This window comes from Schistocerca cancellata, chromosome 6 (assembly GCF_023864275.1).
Source record: "Schistocerca cancellata isolate TAMUIC-IGC-003103 chromosome 6, iqSchCanc2.1, whole genome shotgun sequence".
Lineage (NCBI taxonomy): Eukaryota > Metazoa > Arthropoda > Insecta > Orthoptera > Acrididae > Schistocerca > Schistocerca cancellata.
The window spans coordinates 221,076,176-221,093,679 of record NC_064631.1 but is presented as its reverse complement, the minus strand read 5'-3'; the positions used below and the strand labels follow the sequence as shown (position 1 = coordinate 221,093,679).

The following is a 17,504-nucleotide window of genomic DNA, read 5'->3' as shown; positions in this document are numbered from 1 at the left end:
AGCAGTTTTAAACCTATTAAAATCATGAAACTACAGCCTTCGTATTAGGTCAGAGGTGAAATCTTCAAGATTTTAGTTGAATTACGAGTTGCTGAATGTTTTTGAACAAAGTGTAAAAAAAAAAAAAAATACACTTATGTGCTGTTTGAGTTGTTTTTAATGCAGTGAATCTGATAACAGTTACATTGTATGGATTACAATAAGAACAAAACTGTATGAGTCATGCACAGAAACATCATCAAAAACTAAAAATTTGTGTTAATTAATTAATTTATTTTAAGAAATATTTCTGTTGACTCAGCATCACACTCTATTAGTCTATCATAAAGGCATCATATCTTGATTCATTGGCCAGTATTAGATCTTAACATTTCAGATACTTGCATTCGGTCCAGTCATCTGTTTTTCTGTATGTTCTTCTGCCTTACCGTAACTCCAGGAAGAGCTATTAGATCCTTAACGGATGCTGAAAGATAATTATATTGAAAGCAATGTAGTGATGTACATACTGGAACCAGAACAGTACGTCACGTTTGTATACATTCGAGGTCACTAACATGATATATGTACTTGCTCACTTCTTTGTGTTGAGTTACTTTATATCATGTTATTCATATAAATAGAAAACTCTAGTTTATTGCAAAACATAAATTTTGATACACTATTCATAGCAGATGATAGAATTCTTTACAAGAAAAACACAGGTATAATACATGAATCTTTGTATAGTTCAATTACAAATGGAAATTTAATCAATTTAGAGCTTGAAAGTATGTGTAGATGATGGCAAAGATTCTGCCATAAGGACTCCCACTGCACACTTTCAATCTAAAATGTGTTGTTTCCATTAATTTCAGGACAGTACTGACAAACAATCGATCCATGATTGTATCTGTGACCTTGGGAGTCAGTGGCGTATCCAGCGGGACAACAGTGGGGGTCGAGCCAATGACAAACCTAAGGCACAGACAAAGAGAAATGATGCAAATAGGAAAAAAAGAAGTGGAAAGAAGTATACTGGTAGGCTGCCCCCTCTGCTATGCAACCCTGGATACGCCGCTGACTGGATCCCTTTGTTGGTAAGGGTCTCTATCCTCTTACCAATGACTTCAATATTTAATTAATAGTCTCTATGAAATGTCTCACTGAGAAATATTTTAACTTATTGTAGTATTGTTACATAAATTTGGTAGTAGAGCAATGTACATATTATAATCATTAATGAAATAAATTTCACCAAGTAAACCGTAAGATGAATGACCACTAATTTTTGTAGGCTATGTAAGGGAGCAGCAAGAACTATAATATAATAGTAGAGTTTTATAAAACCACAATATCTCAGTGATACAGTTTAAAACAGACTGTAAACTCACATAAGTCTTGACTTTGAATTTAGAAGATTATTTGTACATATTGAAAAATTTCACATACACAACATAATCACAAAAACTCCATAGTTTATTTTTCTGGGTACTGTTTCACTTCAGATTCATTATCATTCATTTCAGTTTCTTCCTTTCATTTTTTAAACAAATAATATATTGCAAATACTAGAATACATACAAAATATTAGGAACAAAAGGCATAAACTATACTAAGCTGTGAAGCATCTCACTTACCCATACCTAACTCAAGTCAGCAATACTAGCTTCATTATGACTGCTGCCTTATAATAGACATAAATTTTGTTTCTTGTTGACTTTCACCGCCACAGGTGCTTTGTGAATTACTGTAGCATAGGACAGGAAAATTCACATGAGAGTTTTGATATTGTAATAGTGTGTATTGATCAAGTACTAACGAGGTATATGACCAGGTAAACAATAAACATTACCTGAAAAAAACTTTCTTCAATGTTATTGGTTTGGAGGTTTTATACAAATACTTGTAACTGTGTAATGCATAATGCCTACTAGTTACTTAGGTTATAGACATTGATAAATTGTTTTCTTCTTCAATCATTATTAAATAATCCACATTTTGATCATGTGCAGGGAAATATGAAGCAGCACATGCTAACCCACAAAATCCGTGACATGCCTTCCCATCTATTTGAAAGTAAACCTCCACTGCCACCACCATCATCAGGCATGACACAAGTGAAAGAAGAGCCGGCCAGTGGGGAGGAACAGAATATGGCTACACCACCATCTCTGGAACTAACAGTGAAGTCTGATCTGGGCATAAAACGATCTCCACCAGAGGGAGAAACTATGCTTCCAATTCCAAAGCGACAGCCAGGTAGAGTTGAATAAAGAACTGCTATATTAGAGTACATGGTACTGGAACTAAACATTTTGTAGCTACTTAATGTGCTATGTGTTTAGCTTGTACTAAAATACCTGCAAGTAACACCTATTTGTTGCGGAAATGTTATTTAACATTAACATGAGACATACTTCCAAATCTTTCCTTGAAATATATTTTGGGACTCAATGCCTTCAACCTATTCTAAGTCAATAAAAAATAGTGGAGCCTGATTTTACATATCTCCTTTTTTTAGTGTGGAAAAGACTTTATTTGCAACACAAAACACTAACAATAGTAACAGATTTTGTTTAGTGTGTCTGTGTGCTTGACAAAATGAGTACAGAACATTCAAAACAAACTTTCCAACATTAGCTCATGTGTCTGCTTAACTTTTCTTGTGTATTTTTTTAGTACTTTTATTTGGTGCATTTCAGTCACATTCAACAATACCCATTAACTTCATCATTTAATGTGAAATCAGGATCACACTGTAACCTGTTGCTTTTGTAACTTGGATTGCTTGTCAATAACAACTGTCACAAAAAGAGGGGCAGTAGGCTCCTAAGCCAGCCTTTGTCTGTGATTAAAGGTGTGATGTGTGTGTGTGTTTGCAGGCTTACCAAAACACTTGTGCCATGTTTGCAATAAGAACTTCTCATCCTCGTCAGCACTGCAGATACACATGCGCACCCATACTGGCGACAAGCCTTTCAGGTGCACAATCTGTCAAAAAGCATTCACCACTAAAGGCAATCTTAAGGTAACTATCTGTCTGACATGACATTTTTCAGGAGGAGACTACTGTCCCTCAGTCTATTCTAAATGTGTATATATATATTCCTCTTCTCTCCTTCTTCTTTCTTAAAAATTGCAAAAAGTGCTGGATACAAATGAATAATTTGGGTCTGCTTTCGATTAACTTGGATGTCCTTATACATGCTTTGCTTTGAAAAGTACTGTACTGTTTGCTTTTGTAACACTGCAGCTTATCTACTAACAAATTTTCTGATACCACGGCAGCAGGCTACATCGTACATCTTGTGTACTTAAGTTCTTTAAGTTAGATTTAATACAGCAGATCTCAACAATGAATGAAAACCATAAGAAATGATATTTACTTTATACTCACAACCTGCCCCAGCTTCACACTGGTAGCACTAAGTATCTAAGCCCAGATGAATTGACCAGCATGGCAGTAATAGGTGATACACACAAACCTTTTTCATGCAACCATATCAAAACACTTCCAGTATTTCCTGAGATGAGCCTTCACATACAGACAAACATAGTGGGTGATATTGTATATGCTTGTGTAATAGCATACAAGACTGACAGTGTATGAAACAATTTGCAAATTGTAACATTTATACAAAACTTACATTGTTTTGAGATGGGTAAATTTACCATGCAATAATACAGATCATGTGCCACATTCAGAGGATTTTCAATTTTTTAGTTAGAAGCCTGCAGAGCTATTGCCTAGACTCAAAAGACTGTCATAATTTGTGTAGGTGCAAATGATGTTACCAGAAATAAACATAGTGAATTTATCACCGTTCTTGAAAGAGTGCTGTCCAAATTTTTTGAACATTGTCAAGCATAATGTTGACATAGCTTTTCCACAAAGGAAAGTGATTTCCAGAGCACAGATAGATTCAAAAACTGAATTACATCAGGCATTAGAGTATGTTGTAAAAGGATGTGGGAACTTTTTCTGCACTCAAAAACACAGCAGATCAGAATTTCTTAGTTATTTCAAAAAACATAAGTTAGTTTTGAAACATGTCATAAAAGAGGCAAAAATTAAGAAAAATGACAAATATATTATGAAGTCATCCAATAAACCTAAGTGCATGTGGAAAGCTGTGCAGGATCTTATGAAGAAGAAAACTCACAAAAATATTGTGATGTCATAAATGGCAAGAATTTCACTGACCCTTGGACAATTGCAAACAGCTTGAATTCTTATTATCCAATTGTTGCTGGAAAATTAGTGAAGGAAAAATCTGGTAATCCACCTAGTACAATGTTGAAAAAGAACTTTCATTTATTGAAATAAATAATATATCCTTGTCCCTGAGTCGAATACGCCCAACAGAGCTTCTAAACACCATTAATTCATTGAAGAGTAATTATCCAACTGGTATTGATGATATTACGGATTATATTATAAAAGTAACAGCAACTGAAAATGGCAAAAGTAGAACCCCTACATAAAATAGATGATCGGCAATGTATGGGTAACTATAGGCCTGTGTCACTACTTTCAGGGTTTTCGAAAATTATTGCAAAAGTGTTCCGTTCACAACCAGTTACATTCTTCGACAAGAAAAGTATTCTTTCTGGACGTCAACATGGCTTCAGACCACAGTGATCAACTGAAACGGCCACTTTCAACCTGATAAACCATGTCTTAAATGCAGTGGACAACCACTGAAAAATCTCAGGTTTATTTTTGGACCTAACAAAAGCTTTTGATGTGATTGATCATTCTGTGCTCCTGAGAAAGCTTGAATGGTATTGGGTCTGTGGATTAAATCATATCTGGAATATCACTTTCAAATAATTGAAATTAAATACCTGGAAGGAAATGAACTCCAGGTACACCTTTCAGAACCATGTGGACCAAGGCTCTGCTATAGGTCCCTTTCTTGTTTTGGTACACATTAATGACTTCCCATCACACTTTAGGGATTGTGAACCAGTACTGTTTGCAGATGACACCAGTCTACTGATTGAAGGAAATAAAGAAGAAAATCTTACTGCATCTGCAAAAGATATTACAAAAGAATGGTTTACCAGAAACAGGGTAATAGTTAATCCCCAAAAACAGTACTCGTGAATTTCCACAATGATCAAAATAAAAATGCTGCACAACCTGTAATACTTGTAGATAACCAAAACATTAGTGCTCTATTTGAAACTAAATTTCTTGGGATTCATATCCAGGAAAATCTTAAATGGAACACTCAAATCACATCCCAAAATTCAAAACTATCAAAAATGAGCTACATAGTAAGAATTCTTTGCAACAATGCTAGTGCAGAAACAGTTGGGGCTGTATACTTTTCTCATGTACATTCAGTACTGAAGTACGATATCATTTTCTGGGGAAATGTACACCAGGCCAGTTTTCAGGAAACAAAATGCAATTATAAGAATAATGGAACAAGTAAGGGGCAGAAAACCATGTAAATCTTTCTTTAAAGATCTAAAGATCTTACCCCTTCCCTGCATTTATATACTGGAAGTAGTCACGCATGCCAAAAAAGTATAATGAGAAAAGAAAACCTTTTTCCTCAAAACAAAAGTGTCCGTGGTTACAGTACCAGGTCAGACACTGACACACATGTTAATCATTATGCCAAAAAGGTGTATATCATGCAGGAACAAAAGTATATGACACATTACCAAGACACATAAAATCTCTTCGTGAACTACAAAGTCTGTGACAGCCTACCGTCTGAAAAACTGCTACTGTTCAAGCTCACAGTATCTCATGCAAGAAAAAATGTAATTTGTTTCTTTAATTGCAGAAATATGTTATAAATACACACTGTTTAAAAAATCATTCTTATTAACTGTATAGATCCAATTTGTTATAAAAATTTAAATGACGTATGTTTGATGTTTGAAAAAGCAGTCGATAAAAAAGTTTTCTGTCCAATATCCTGTGTACGATATATGTACTGAAAAAGAGATTTATTTGGACAAATAAATAAATAAGTAACTTTGCTTCTAAAGGATGACCTCCCATTGCTATAAAATAAACAATAACTAACTTTTCTATCTGTGAGTACAAACAAACAAACAAAAACATGTGCTCACCAAGTGCTGGTGTCAGTAATCACTAGTCAAAGTTTCTCCCTTTTGAAGCTATGGAAATCTGACTAAAGAAAAAGAAAGTAATGAAGATACTAGGAGAATGTGATGGTAAGAACTCATCTTTAGTGGAGACAGAAAACCTAATAAACTACATGCGATTCTAAAGTCAACAGTGACTTAAAATATTCGCATTCTCCTATTATATGAAATTAGTTAGTTTTTTGTTACATCTGGAAAATATGATCCCTTTCAAACCAAGTGTTGTGACAGTGAAACTCACAATGAAAAATGGAAATAGTTTCTCAAAGTTCATTTTGACCTGGAATTTTTGAATGTTTTAACATGGCATCTGAATAAATATAATGAACCCTTCAGCTAACACATAATGGTGTCAGCTAAAGGGTTCATTATATTTATCCAGATGCCAAGTTAATAAGTCATGTTATGTGCATACATAAATAACTGATTTAATGTGCAGAAGACCCACAAATACAAGTAATATAATTAATGATTACATCAATAAGAATTTAAAGACAAATTTGATCAGCCACCTTACGCAGCTGTCATAGGCACCAAAAATCATTCTGCATTAACAAAAAGTGATTTCTTTCATAACTGAACTTTTCTTGTGCGTGGCTGTAGCTAAATCAGAATGAAGATTGGGTTTGCTTTTTTTCCTGTTAGCAGAGTGTGGGTTTCATGGTAAATATAAATAACAATTACACTGTCCATAATTCATGTATTAATAGAAACCTATTACAATGCACATACAGACAAAACGAACAATGATTCAAAGATAGACCACACCTCATAGACAGAAATGACACAGAAGAAACAAGGAGTCAGATTAGCAACATAACAACACTACCACTTAACCTGACAAAACATTTTCAACTTAAGAATAACATACATGTGTTGCTCCCTAACTAATGGGAAAGTTATTACATCAGCAGGCATTTCCTTTGACTGCATGTACCATCTCACTCCTCTTTACATATCATCTAATGAAATGTCGTTTAGCACAAATGTGTTTCAATCTAGAATGCAACACAGGATTTTGTAACATCCTAATAAACTCTGGTTGTCATGAAAAATGATAACAGGACTTTCATGCTTACTGTTTAATAATTTTGTCAGCCACCTCAAATATGCTGCTTCTAGAATTTAAAGCTGCATATTCACCAGCAACATCCTTCAGTTTCTTGCTTTCACAGGAAATTATATTTTTACCCAACAGGAAAACACTCCCATATTGTGATAAGTCAGTAGATAAAACTACATAATTTGACTCTACAAAACCAGTTACTTGCAGTTCTTCAAACTCCTCTTTTTTGAGGAGCTGCCCCTTCAGCACTGCTGACTTCCACTGCCTTGCTTCTTCTGCCTTGCTTTGTTCAGCATACTGTTTATTCATTTAGAACATATGGTAATCTTCTTTTACACCTGGTGTCCTGGTACTGTCAATCCTGCACTAATTCTCCAGAAAAATAAAATTCTGGCCTTTCACAATTTTCTTGGGGTTCTGGGATCAATTAGTCTGTAACCTTTAGTCATTTCATCATAACTTAGAAAGACAAGTTCCTTAGATCTGGCATCTCAGTTTCTTGTAGGCCTATTTTGATGATGGTATATGGAGAAGGGTATGACAACAAAACACTTTCAAATAGCTCAGAGAAGGTACCTTTTCCTTCCATAAGTCATGTGAAGTCTTACCATTAAGTGCTCTGTGAGGAACACTGTTCTTTATGTAGGCTGCTGTACTGCATGCCTCTGCCCAATATTGCTTAGGTTGACCAGATTCAAATAAAATACACCATTCCATCTCATAAACTGATGTGTTAGTCCCTTGCACTACACCAGTTTGTTCTAGACCATAGGGCACACTTGTCTAATGATCTATTCCATTTTCTCTGAGAAATGAATTGAACATAGACTTCTCAAATACACTGTCATTATCTAATCTAACAGCTTTGTCCACCAACACTAGTTTCTGATGATGTTTTAAACTCACAGAAAAAATCAAATGTTGATCTTTATGCTTATGAAAATAACAGAATGTCCTGACATAATCGACTAGTACATACATGTACTGAGCCATATCACATGACATTTACTCCTCAAGACCACATAATTCCACATGCACCAAGCCAAGCACCTCAGCTGCATGTTGTCATTCACCCTTAAGGAATGGAAAATTAGACATATTGCCAAGCACACATGATTTTCACTTGTCAACTGGTTCATACTTACAGCTCACCAACTTCCCTCTACTCTGTAAATATAAGTCCAGTGTAAACTCTAACATGACCAGTTCAACAGTGCCGTGAGTGTTCCATATTATTAAAATTCTGTGATAGCTAGAGCATACTCACCTGATGACACAGGTTCAACATATGCCATTTGACTCTGATTCAGAATAAAATAGCTCGCCTTTTTTTTAACATCTTATATCCATTTGTGTCAAAGAGAACATTTATGCCTTTCTTGACCACAACAGAAACTGATGACAAATTAGCGGCTGGGCCAAGGACAAGAACTTTCCTGATTGGCTATACAGTACATCTACTGAATAGAAAATAAAATCTAATAAAATCTCCTTTTTTCACTTACTTATTCAACATCAACAGCACACTTCACAATTTTTTGTTTGCAATTTTCTGGTAACCACCCACTCATGTTGAAATCCAGTGTACCAAGTGCACAAAATAATGACTTGTCTGCTCCCTTGGAATGCTTCTTTGATGAATCTTGTTTCTGGGGACAGTCAGACTAGAAGTGACCACCCCTCCTGCAAATGAAACCTTTTCTTCTTTTCTTGTCTGTCTTTGGATAAATCCTGCCGTCATTGCTTACAATGTTTTGTGAAGAAAGCACTATCACCAACACATTTGTCTATCATAAGGTATTCCACACTTTCATGCTTTCTGATGTGGAATTTTCATCTGTTCTACTTGACTCTACACCCATCCAGTAAGGCAGAAAAACTTTTGGTAAACATATTAGCATAATGGGTGCAGTTAGTCCATCATCAAACAGTTTGCCCATGCTCTGCAGTTTGTTGGCTGCATCTGAGATTCATCCACTTAGTTTTAACTTACCTACAAGCAGGCTTTCCAGAGTGTCTCAAGCTTTCTTTGCTCTGTTGTGTTTTCCACATGTGCACTCAGAAATTTGTCCATATGCAAAAGAATAAGTATCCACACATCTGTAACCTTCTCTGCACTTGTAGCTGCACTTGCACCTATGGCATAGTCCAATAATTTTTCATGCATTAAAATTAGTTTCATTCCAAACTTCCATGTGTCGTAATCACCCTGCTCCTTAGTTTGTTTACCACTGGAATAGTGTTTTGGTGAAGGCATTTGTAGAAACATGAATTCGCATGCACTACATCATGTAACTGATTTCTTCCAAAAAACTACATAGAGTTCAAGCATCCTTGAGTTTGACAAAACACGAATCATAACACGTATCACTCACAACATGGTCTCATAACCCAAAACACTTGTTCAGTTATTTATATTCCTACCAGCATAGCAAACTTAGTTCACTGCACAAATTAACTGTCCTGGGTCCATAACCAGTAAGTAGAGTGTGGTATATGATGGTAAATACATACTACAATTGCACTGTTCATAATTTGTGTATTCACAGAAAAGTATTACATTTCATACACAGACAAAAGGAAATAACAACTCAAAGATAGTCCATACCTCACAAGCAGCAATGACAAAGATGAAACATGGAGCCAGATTATCAACATAACAACATACCATACAAGATTTTTATAGTCTGTTAACAGTCTTTAAAATGGTATTGAAAATATTTGTTCATGTTTCAAATGAATACACATGCAAAATGACCAAGACTTATGTTTAGTACAACAAATATATTTTTGTAATTAGTTGTATAAGTTTAGCAACAATGAAATTTTACTAATCAGAATATTGGGATGATTCTGTGTAGAGGAATCTATCACAGAGCCAAAGGAGTACTACCACACAAAACTTTTAGAAAAAATATGTGTTGGGAGGTGAATGATGCCATGCCCCCATCATTGTTGAATCTGATGATAATTGTATATATAATATTTTCACATTATTGTCTGAAGAAACTATGTAGTACAAAAATATCTAGGAATTCCTGAAAGAGAATAAGAAGAATATTAACCTGAAGTCCAGGTTTTTACAGTGAAGCAACATAAACCAAAGTATGAAGTAGTTCATACTGGTCATAGCTAGTTGGGTCTCTTTAATCAAAAATGTGGACTACAAATCCTATGTTTCTCTGTTGTGGATATAAAAGGACAGGCTGCTTTAAAATATCCATTGTAAGCATAGAATTTATGTGTGGTCTGCAACCATTCTCATGATTGGTGAGGAACAACGAGAATGGCTGAAACAAAATCTCCCTCTTATTAGAAACAAAATTGTTTCATAATGAGCATGATAGAAATGTACAGAACTGGGTGCTGTATGCTGGACACTTGCAGTTAAGAGTATTTGCAAAAAGTAAAGGTCTTCTCAAAGTACTCAAATTGAAGGGCAGAATTAAAGGTCACAGGTTTGTTTAAACCAGGGGAGAGCATCAGTAAGATGATGAAAAATCTGAATTGTGAGATATATGATGATGAATGCAAATTATCCCATGCAAGCCTACTTGCAAAACTTCAAGAACCAGCTTTATGTGAGGAAGCTAAGAATATACTACAATCCTCTTGTGTATTGTTCCCATGGAGGTAGTAAAGGCAAGGTTAAACTAATTACAGTGTGCACAGAAAGATTTAAGCAGTTATTTATTCTGCACTCCATGTGTGAATTGATTGAGAAGAAACCTTAATAAGTACTGCTTCCTTTTCCATGTCATATTTCTTTCCCTTCTGATGCTACATTGAAGTTTGTATTAAAAACACAATTATCTCCTATTTTGTTTCCAATCACATTTTTCCATAACACCACTGAACATCTCAACCTGTCATAAAATACATATAAAAGGTATATACTTCACCAGTGCACATAATGACAACATTAAATACGAATTATGAATCAGCACTATAAAAATCATCAATTTGTAATTTTATCATTACCCAACATTTCAGAACGAAATATCTACATTTCTATGGTATGGTAATTAAAATTCTGCAGCTTCTGTTCGTCTTACATTTGTCATTGGCTCATAAAATGTGCTCCAGTCTTTCATTACCAGAGCAACAGAGAACAATACACTCATTATGTGGTGTTGTTGGTAAACAATGTGACAGCATTGGATGGTGTATTTACTTTTCGGTAGTTTGAACCACTTGTCAGAAATAATGGAAGAGAACTTTTCTTCTAGTTGGACTTTTCCTTCTTTTTTTTTTTTTTTTTTTTTTTTTTTTTTTTTTTTTTTTTTTTTTTTTTAATGCATCCTTGCAACAGGCTGTACCTCTTGTCCCATTCAACCAGGTATCCAAAGAAGTGCCTATCCTAACCTGTTTCCTGATTATGTTCAGAAGGTGGAGGGATGACAATACTGCAAATTTTATGTGAGCTTTCATTGGTTTGACACTGGTATTTCAAAAGGTAATTCAGTTTTCTGAAAATATGCATCAGAAGAACTGTGCACTAATTATAAAGGCCTTGTGTGATTGTTAAGTATTGTAAGGCTATTAGGAGTAAAATATAGTACAATAAAGGAATAAGACTGACACAAATTATGAAACTCTGTGGTGGTGTCTGGCTTCTGAAATTGAGCATGTGGCTTGAGAGAATCTATTTTTCTTTCATATTTTGAGATATGGACATGATAAAACCGAAGAAATTAGTACAAAATCAGTACTTATTAAATTAAAAATTAAAAGCACAAAACACTTTCATCAAATGTCACAAGAAAAACAATCAATTATTGATAAAATTACTTAATTGAATAGATAAAATATCTACTCACCAAGCAGTGGCAGAACACATGCATAAAAGAATGTTGTGAATGGTAAGCTATCAGAGTCAGTGGCTCCTTCTTCAGGCAGAAGGGTTGAAGGGGAAGGAAGAAGGATGAAGGAAAAGGACTGGAGAGATCTAGGAAAAGAGGTAGGTTTTGGGCAAGTCACTCAGAACCATGGGTCAGGGGAGACTTACCTATGGTATGAGAAGGAAAGACTTATTGTTGGGGACTGCATTGGACAAGATTTGAAAACCTGAGAGCTTAAAGGTGGAAGACAGGGTAATATGCAAGACAGAGATTACTACTAAAACATTGTCCATGAGTTAATAAGAGTGGAAAGCTAAGTGCATTGTTTGTAACAGAGGTGGGAGGGGGATGGTGAAAATTAGACGGGAAAGACAATGAAATATGTAGAAAACTAAAATGGAGTGAAGCAAAGAGTAGTTACAGTTAAGAAAAGCTGAGACGGGAGAAATTACCATAAATTAAGGTCAGTTTGGTGGCGAGAACCACGGACATGTTGTAGTGCTAGTTCCAACCTGCAGAGTTCTGAGAAACTGGCATCTGGGTGAAGAATCTAGATGGCGTGTGTGGTAAAACAGGCGCTGAGGTCACAAATTTTGCCCGCCACACCTAGAATAGCTTTCCGTCACCCTCCCAATCTCTGCAATATTCTTGTCACACCCTGTGCTCCTTCTGCACTCATCTCCCTACCCTACGTCTCCTACCCCTGTCTCCATCCCCGATGCAAGATGTGCCCTATGCATCCTCCTACCACCATCTATAATAACTGGGAAAACATATACTATCAAAGGGAGAGCTGCCTGCGAAACGACATGTCATATACCAGCTATTATGTAACCACTGTTCAGCCTTGTACAGCGGCATGACTACCACCAAATTATCAATTAGGATGAATGGGCATAGGCAGAGGGTGTATACTGGCAACTCACAATATCCTGTTCCAGAGCATGCTCTACAACATGACATTCGTGACCTTGGCGCCTGTTTTACCACACACGCCATGTGGATTCTTCCCCCAGATGCCAGTTTCTCAGAACTCTGCAGATGGGAACTAGCACAACAACATATGCTTGATTCTTGCCACCCAAATGACCTTAATTTATGTTAATTTATTCTGTCTCAGATTTTCTTCACTGTAACTACTCTTTGCTTCACTCCGTTTTAGTTTTCTACGTCTTTCATTGTCTTTCCCGTCTAATTTTCACCATCCCCCTCCCAACTCTGTTGCATACAATGCACTTAGCTTTTCACTCTTATTAACTCATGCACGGTATTTTAGTAGTAATCCCTGTCTTTCATATTACCTTGTCTTCCACCTTTAAGCTCTGGGGTTTTCAAATCTTGTCCGATACAGCCCCCAACAGTCAGTCTTTCCTTCTCATCCCATATGATAAGTCTCCCCTGACCCGTAGTTCTGGGTGACTTTGCCGAAACCTACTCCTTTTTCTAGACCTCTCCAATCCTTTTCCTTCACCCTTCTTCCTTCCCCTTCAACTCTTCTGCCTGCAGAAGGAGCCACTGGCTCCAAAAGCTTGCCAATCACAACAGTCTTTTATGTGTGTGTTCTGCTGCTGCTTGGTGAGTAGATTTTTTTATCTACCCAATTAAATAATTTCATTAAAAGTCAGGAACAAATGAGGGACAATGTTAAATGCAATTAATGCTGCAACTGAAAACGGTACTCAAAGAAAAAACAATTTGCTTTTGTTAGTAAATAGAAAAGTTGTATTATGATATTTTGCATGGCATCTCTCTCTTCTTAATCTTAAAGTGTATCTTTAATTTCAAAGGTCCACATGGGAACACACATGTGGAGCAATGGAGCATCCCGACGAGGACGTCGCATGTCCCTGGATCTGCCTCCCATCCCAATGACTCCCAAAGACTCAGAATTTCTTCAACGGAGGCCGGATCTTTTCTATCCGTATCTTCCAACTCCATTCCTTAATGGAATGCAACAGAAAGTAAGTATCTTGAATAATATGAATATTCGCACATCACTTCACAATACCATTAATGTACACACAATGTCACTTGTCTGTATCAAAGTTTCTGTCTGAGAATACCTGCAGTGTTGCATCAATCTCTTTATTTTTTGTTTTGTTATTTTTATACTCAATATGAAAAATTAACACCAACCAATCCTCTGAACTACATACCTTCATATAATTGTTCTACTTTCAAGTTTAAGCTTGAAATTGTTAATTTTTCAGCGTTGTCATATTATTAAGAACTGTAATATTATAATCTGAAGCTTCTCTTCCTTCTTGTCTGAACAGTTTAATAGAATTCAACAGAAAATATATTTACACAGAGATGTTTAGCTCAAGTCACTTAAATACAGTGCCACGGTACATGGTAAGATGACAGTGAATACAATCATGCGGGCATATCTGTTGAGAACCACATTATTTTTTCTGCACATGAGAATATTTTCTTAGCCTGTTTATGTATTACTCTCAAGGTTTTTTTTTTTAATTCCCCTTACTTCTGTACTGGCTGGCAGCTTCATTCCACACATCATCCTTGTTCTCTTCTTAATAATTTTGATTATTAGCAATACTAGTTATATCTTACTGTCATTATACAGCCAAGGTTGACTTTTTTGTTCACTAGTTCTCTGATCCTTAATATAAACATCAGTCATACAGTAACCATATTGCTGTGGCAATGTTGACGCAATGTATCAAGTCCTGATAGAAATTTGTGAGAAATATTACAACATATATTTGAGAATTTGTGTATAGGATGTTGCATGTCTGCTTGGCAACAATGAGAGGCAAATATAAATAATGACAAACTAAAACATTTATTTTAAGTTTTGCTGACATGTGTGTGTGTGTGTGTGTGTGTGTGTGTGTGTGTGTGTGTGTGTGAGAGAGAGAGAGAGAGAGAGAGAGAGAGAGAGGGAGAAGTACTACATAAAAATGATTTTTATGTTTATCATAATTCAAAACCTACAGTTACACAGAATTATCCTCCCTTTTGACAGTTTAATTTGATGCTTATTAAATAAGATATCATAGGATTTTGTGTTTTGCTTTGACAAGACAAATCTTGAAATGACTGAAATGCATGTTCAATGTTTTCCAGCTGAACGAGATCTCTGTAATTCAGAGTGTGAACAGCAACAGTGGTCTCAGTCCCCCTGGCAACAAATATGCAAGCCTGCTTGGTTTTGGGGGCTACCCTTCAGACAAACCTCTAATGCCTGATATTGCACGCTCACAGTCAGGCTCACCACTCTCAGATAAACCTCCCTCATCAGTGTCTTCACCGCCGCCTCTTTCTCTTGGCAGCAGTCACCATGGCTCACCACCGCGAATCACTGGTGACCTCTCCATTTCTGACAGAGCAGTTTGGGATGTTCACTATGAGAGAAAACCCTCAGCAAGTCACAGTGATGAACCTATGGAAGTGTCGCCTACGCCACCAGGACATGTGAATCCTCACACACAACCCCCACCAAGGGGAGAAGGACTAGCTGCATAGGACCTTGAGTAACAAGACTGTGTGTGTGTTTGTGTACACGTGTGGGGTTGTGTGTGTGTGTGTGGGCGTGTGCGTGCGCACTCGCGTGAGTATGTATGTGGACCCATGTACATCAGTTTACATATCTCATCCATTAACTGTAACAATCAACTATTTATTCATTGATGTACAGGTAGAAGAATGAGAGTGAATAGAATTTGTGGTTTTGTGAATATTTTTCATCGTGGCTAATTCCATGCTAGCTGAATGTACCACTGCGGCTGTAATGTTCCTATTATAAAACTAGTCTACACTATTAAGAACAAGGTACTAAATAGAGATGTGACATCAAAAGAGTCATATGTGTGAACTTGAATTATATAATATAAAACATGCAAATTATAAATATCAAACAAAGCTATTCAATAACAAGTAAAACTTTCTGTACGGATCTATATTATTACCATAGTTATATATGCATATGTATATGTAAGAATAGAAAAAATCAAGAAACATGAAAATGAAAATTAGGTTGTTACAGATTATCTACTCTATTTATAGATGAAAAATTTGTTTCAAATAATAAAAGAACCAATGTACCACTTTCATACCAAGAGGGAGAGGGGCATGTTGCTGCTCATACTTGACTCTGGCAGCAACACATGTGCGCTACTATCGGGCTGAGGCAATTTGGGGGTGTAACCAATCTGACATCCCCTTGTATTTGTTTAATTTTTAGCTGTGATATGGCAACTGCAGAAGAAGTTTTGGAGTGCAATGCATGTGGGTTACACCTGTGGCAGTCATGTTTCAATTAGCTGTACTTAATTTGTGACAGTTGTACTTATTAATGGCCGTAACAGCATTACCGCAAGTGTTACCACCAAGTGTGCTTTCAGTGATATACCATCATGAACTGGAACTGATGCTTCAGTGTCTCCAGCCAATAATTTATTTAATTAATGTTTATGGACTGTTTCAAACATTCACTCAACATTGGTGATGTGTGAACTCTACATATAAATTTGCTACTGTACTGTGTACTTGGTGTTATTCAATTACATACAATTGCTGTTAAGTGTATGTTGTCAAGATGGTATAAAGATATTGAGTTTTACCATTGTTACCTAAACTCTTTTCTTTTATTTGTTACTGTACATACTTGAAATGCATACAATGAAAATGAAATTGAAGTTAAGCTTTTCCTGTCAACCTCCCACTTTCAGCTTCGTAAAAGAACAAAAGATTGTATTTGTTTGTCATGTTAGTGAAGCAACTGGGAGCAAGGGGAGCTATTTGTACACCATCAAAAATTATGTAAAAATGTGTATAGTGCAAGTTTAATAGTATCAGTGTTTACTGTGAGAGTCTTAATTAAATATTTCCCAACTTCCTATGTCTGCAATAGAAAACCATTGCTCATTCACTATTTGTTGAGTTTTGTTTTGTATCACTGCACATCGCAGACTGTGCTACAGAATTTTCATTACAAAAGATTTCTTGCAATTATTAAATATTTGTTGGAATGCATTTAAATTTGTAGTCATAAACATGTTTCATATTGCTCCATGTGACAAAATGTCCCAGTAAAACTGTCAAGCATCACAGGGAAATAGTATTAAATTGTAACAACACGTACTGAAGCTCACTATTCAGTGTTATTAAGTAAAACATTTAATTCACAGAGGAAGTGACTGGGCAAAACAAGTGCCATGAAATTTACCAAGTATTGGGACAATGTTGTTCTTTTTTTACTTTTACTCTGATTATTGTGGATTTAACTCCAGCACAAATGTTAATTGTGAATCACTACTATCAGCTACATTTTTGTCCCTAGTTTCCCATCACATTTTCTCTTGCAAACTGAAATATTAATGTAATGTTTGTGTATAAGTGCACAGTTTTTCCCTCGTAGCTACTGAAATTAATGGAGAAAGGTTTCAGTCCTTAACCTTTCATATGTAATTTGTACTTCAAAAAGAGATACAAGACATGAAGCTTGCAAAGAGAAGGAT

The 17,504-nt window shown here is 35.8% G+C and overlaps 1 protein-coding gene across 7 annotated transcripts in view; it reads left to right on the top strand.

Annotated features, from left to right (window-relative positions):
* Positions 1 to 16,854, top strand: part of LOC126190748 (homeotic protein spalt-major-like) — a 544,861-nt gene extending 528,007 nt beyond the window's left edge. For 5 of the 7 annotated variants that reach the window (XM_049931250.1, XM_049931253.1, XM_049931248.1 and 2 more), the window contains 5 exons: positions 858 to 1,079; positions 1,995 to 2,241; positions 2,865 to 3,010; positions 13,809 to 13,982; positions 15,112 to 16,854. In XM_049931250.1, the coding sequence (XP_049787207.1) occupies positions 858 to 1,079; positions 1,995 to 2,241; positions 2,865 to 3,010; positions 13,809 to 13,982; positions 15,112 to 15,510 (1,188 nt within the window). In that variant the 3' untranslated portion in view covers positions 15,511 to 16,854. The remainder of the gene's footprint in view (positions 1 to 857; positions 1,080 to 1,994; positions 2,242 to 2,864; positions 3,011 to 13,808; positions 13,983 to 15,111) is intronic. The other 2 variants (XM_049931251.1, XM_049931254.1) reach the window with 2 other exon arrangements.
* Positions 16,855 to 17,504: the final 650 nt, after the last annotated feature.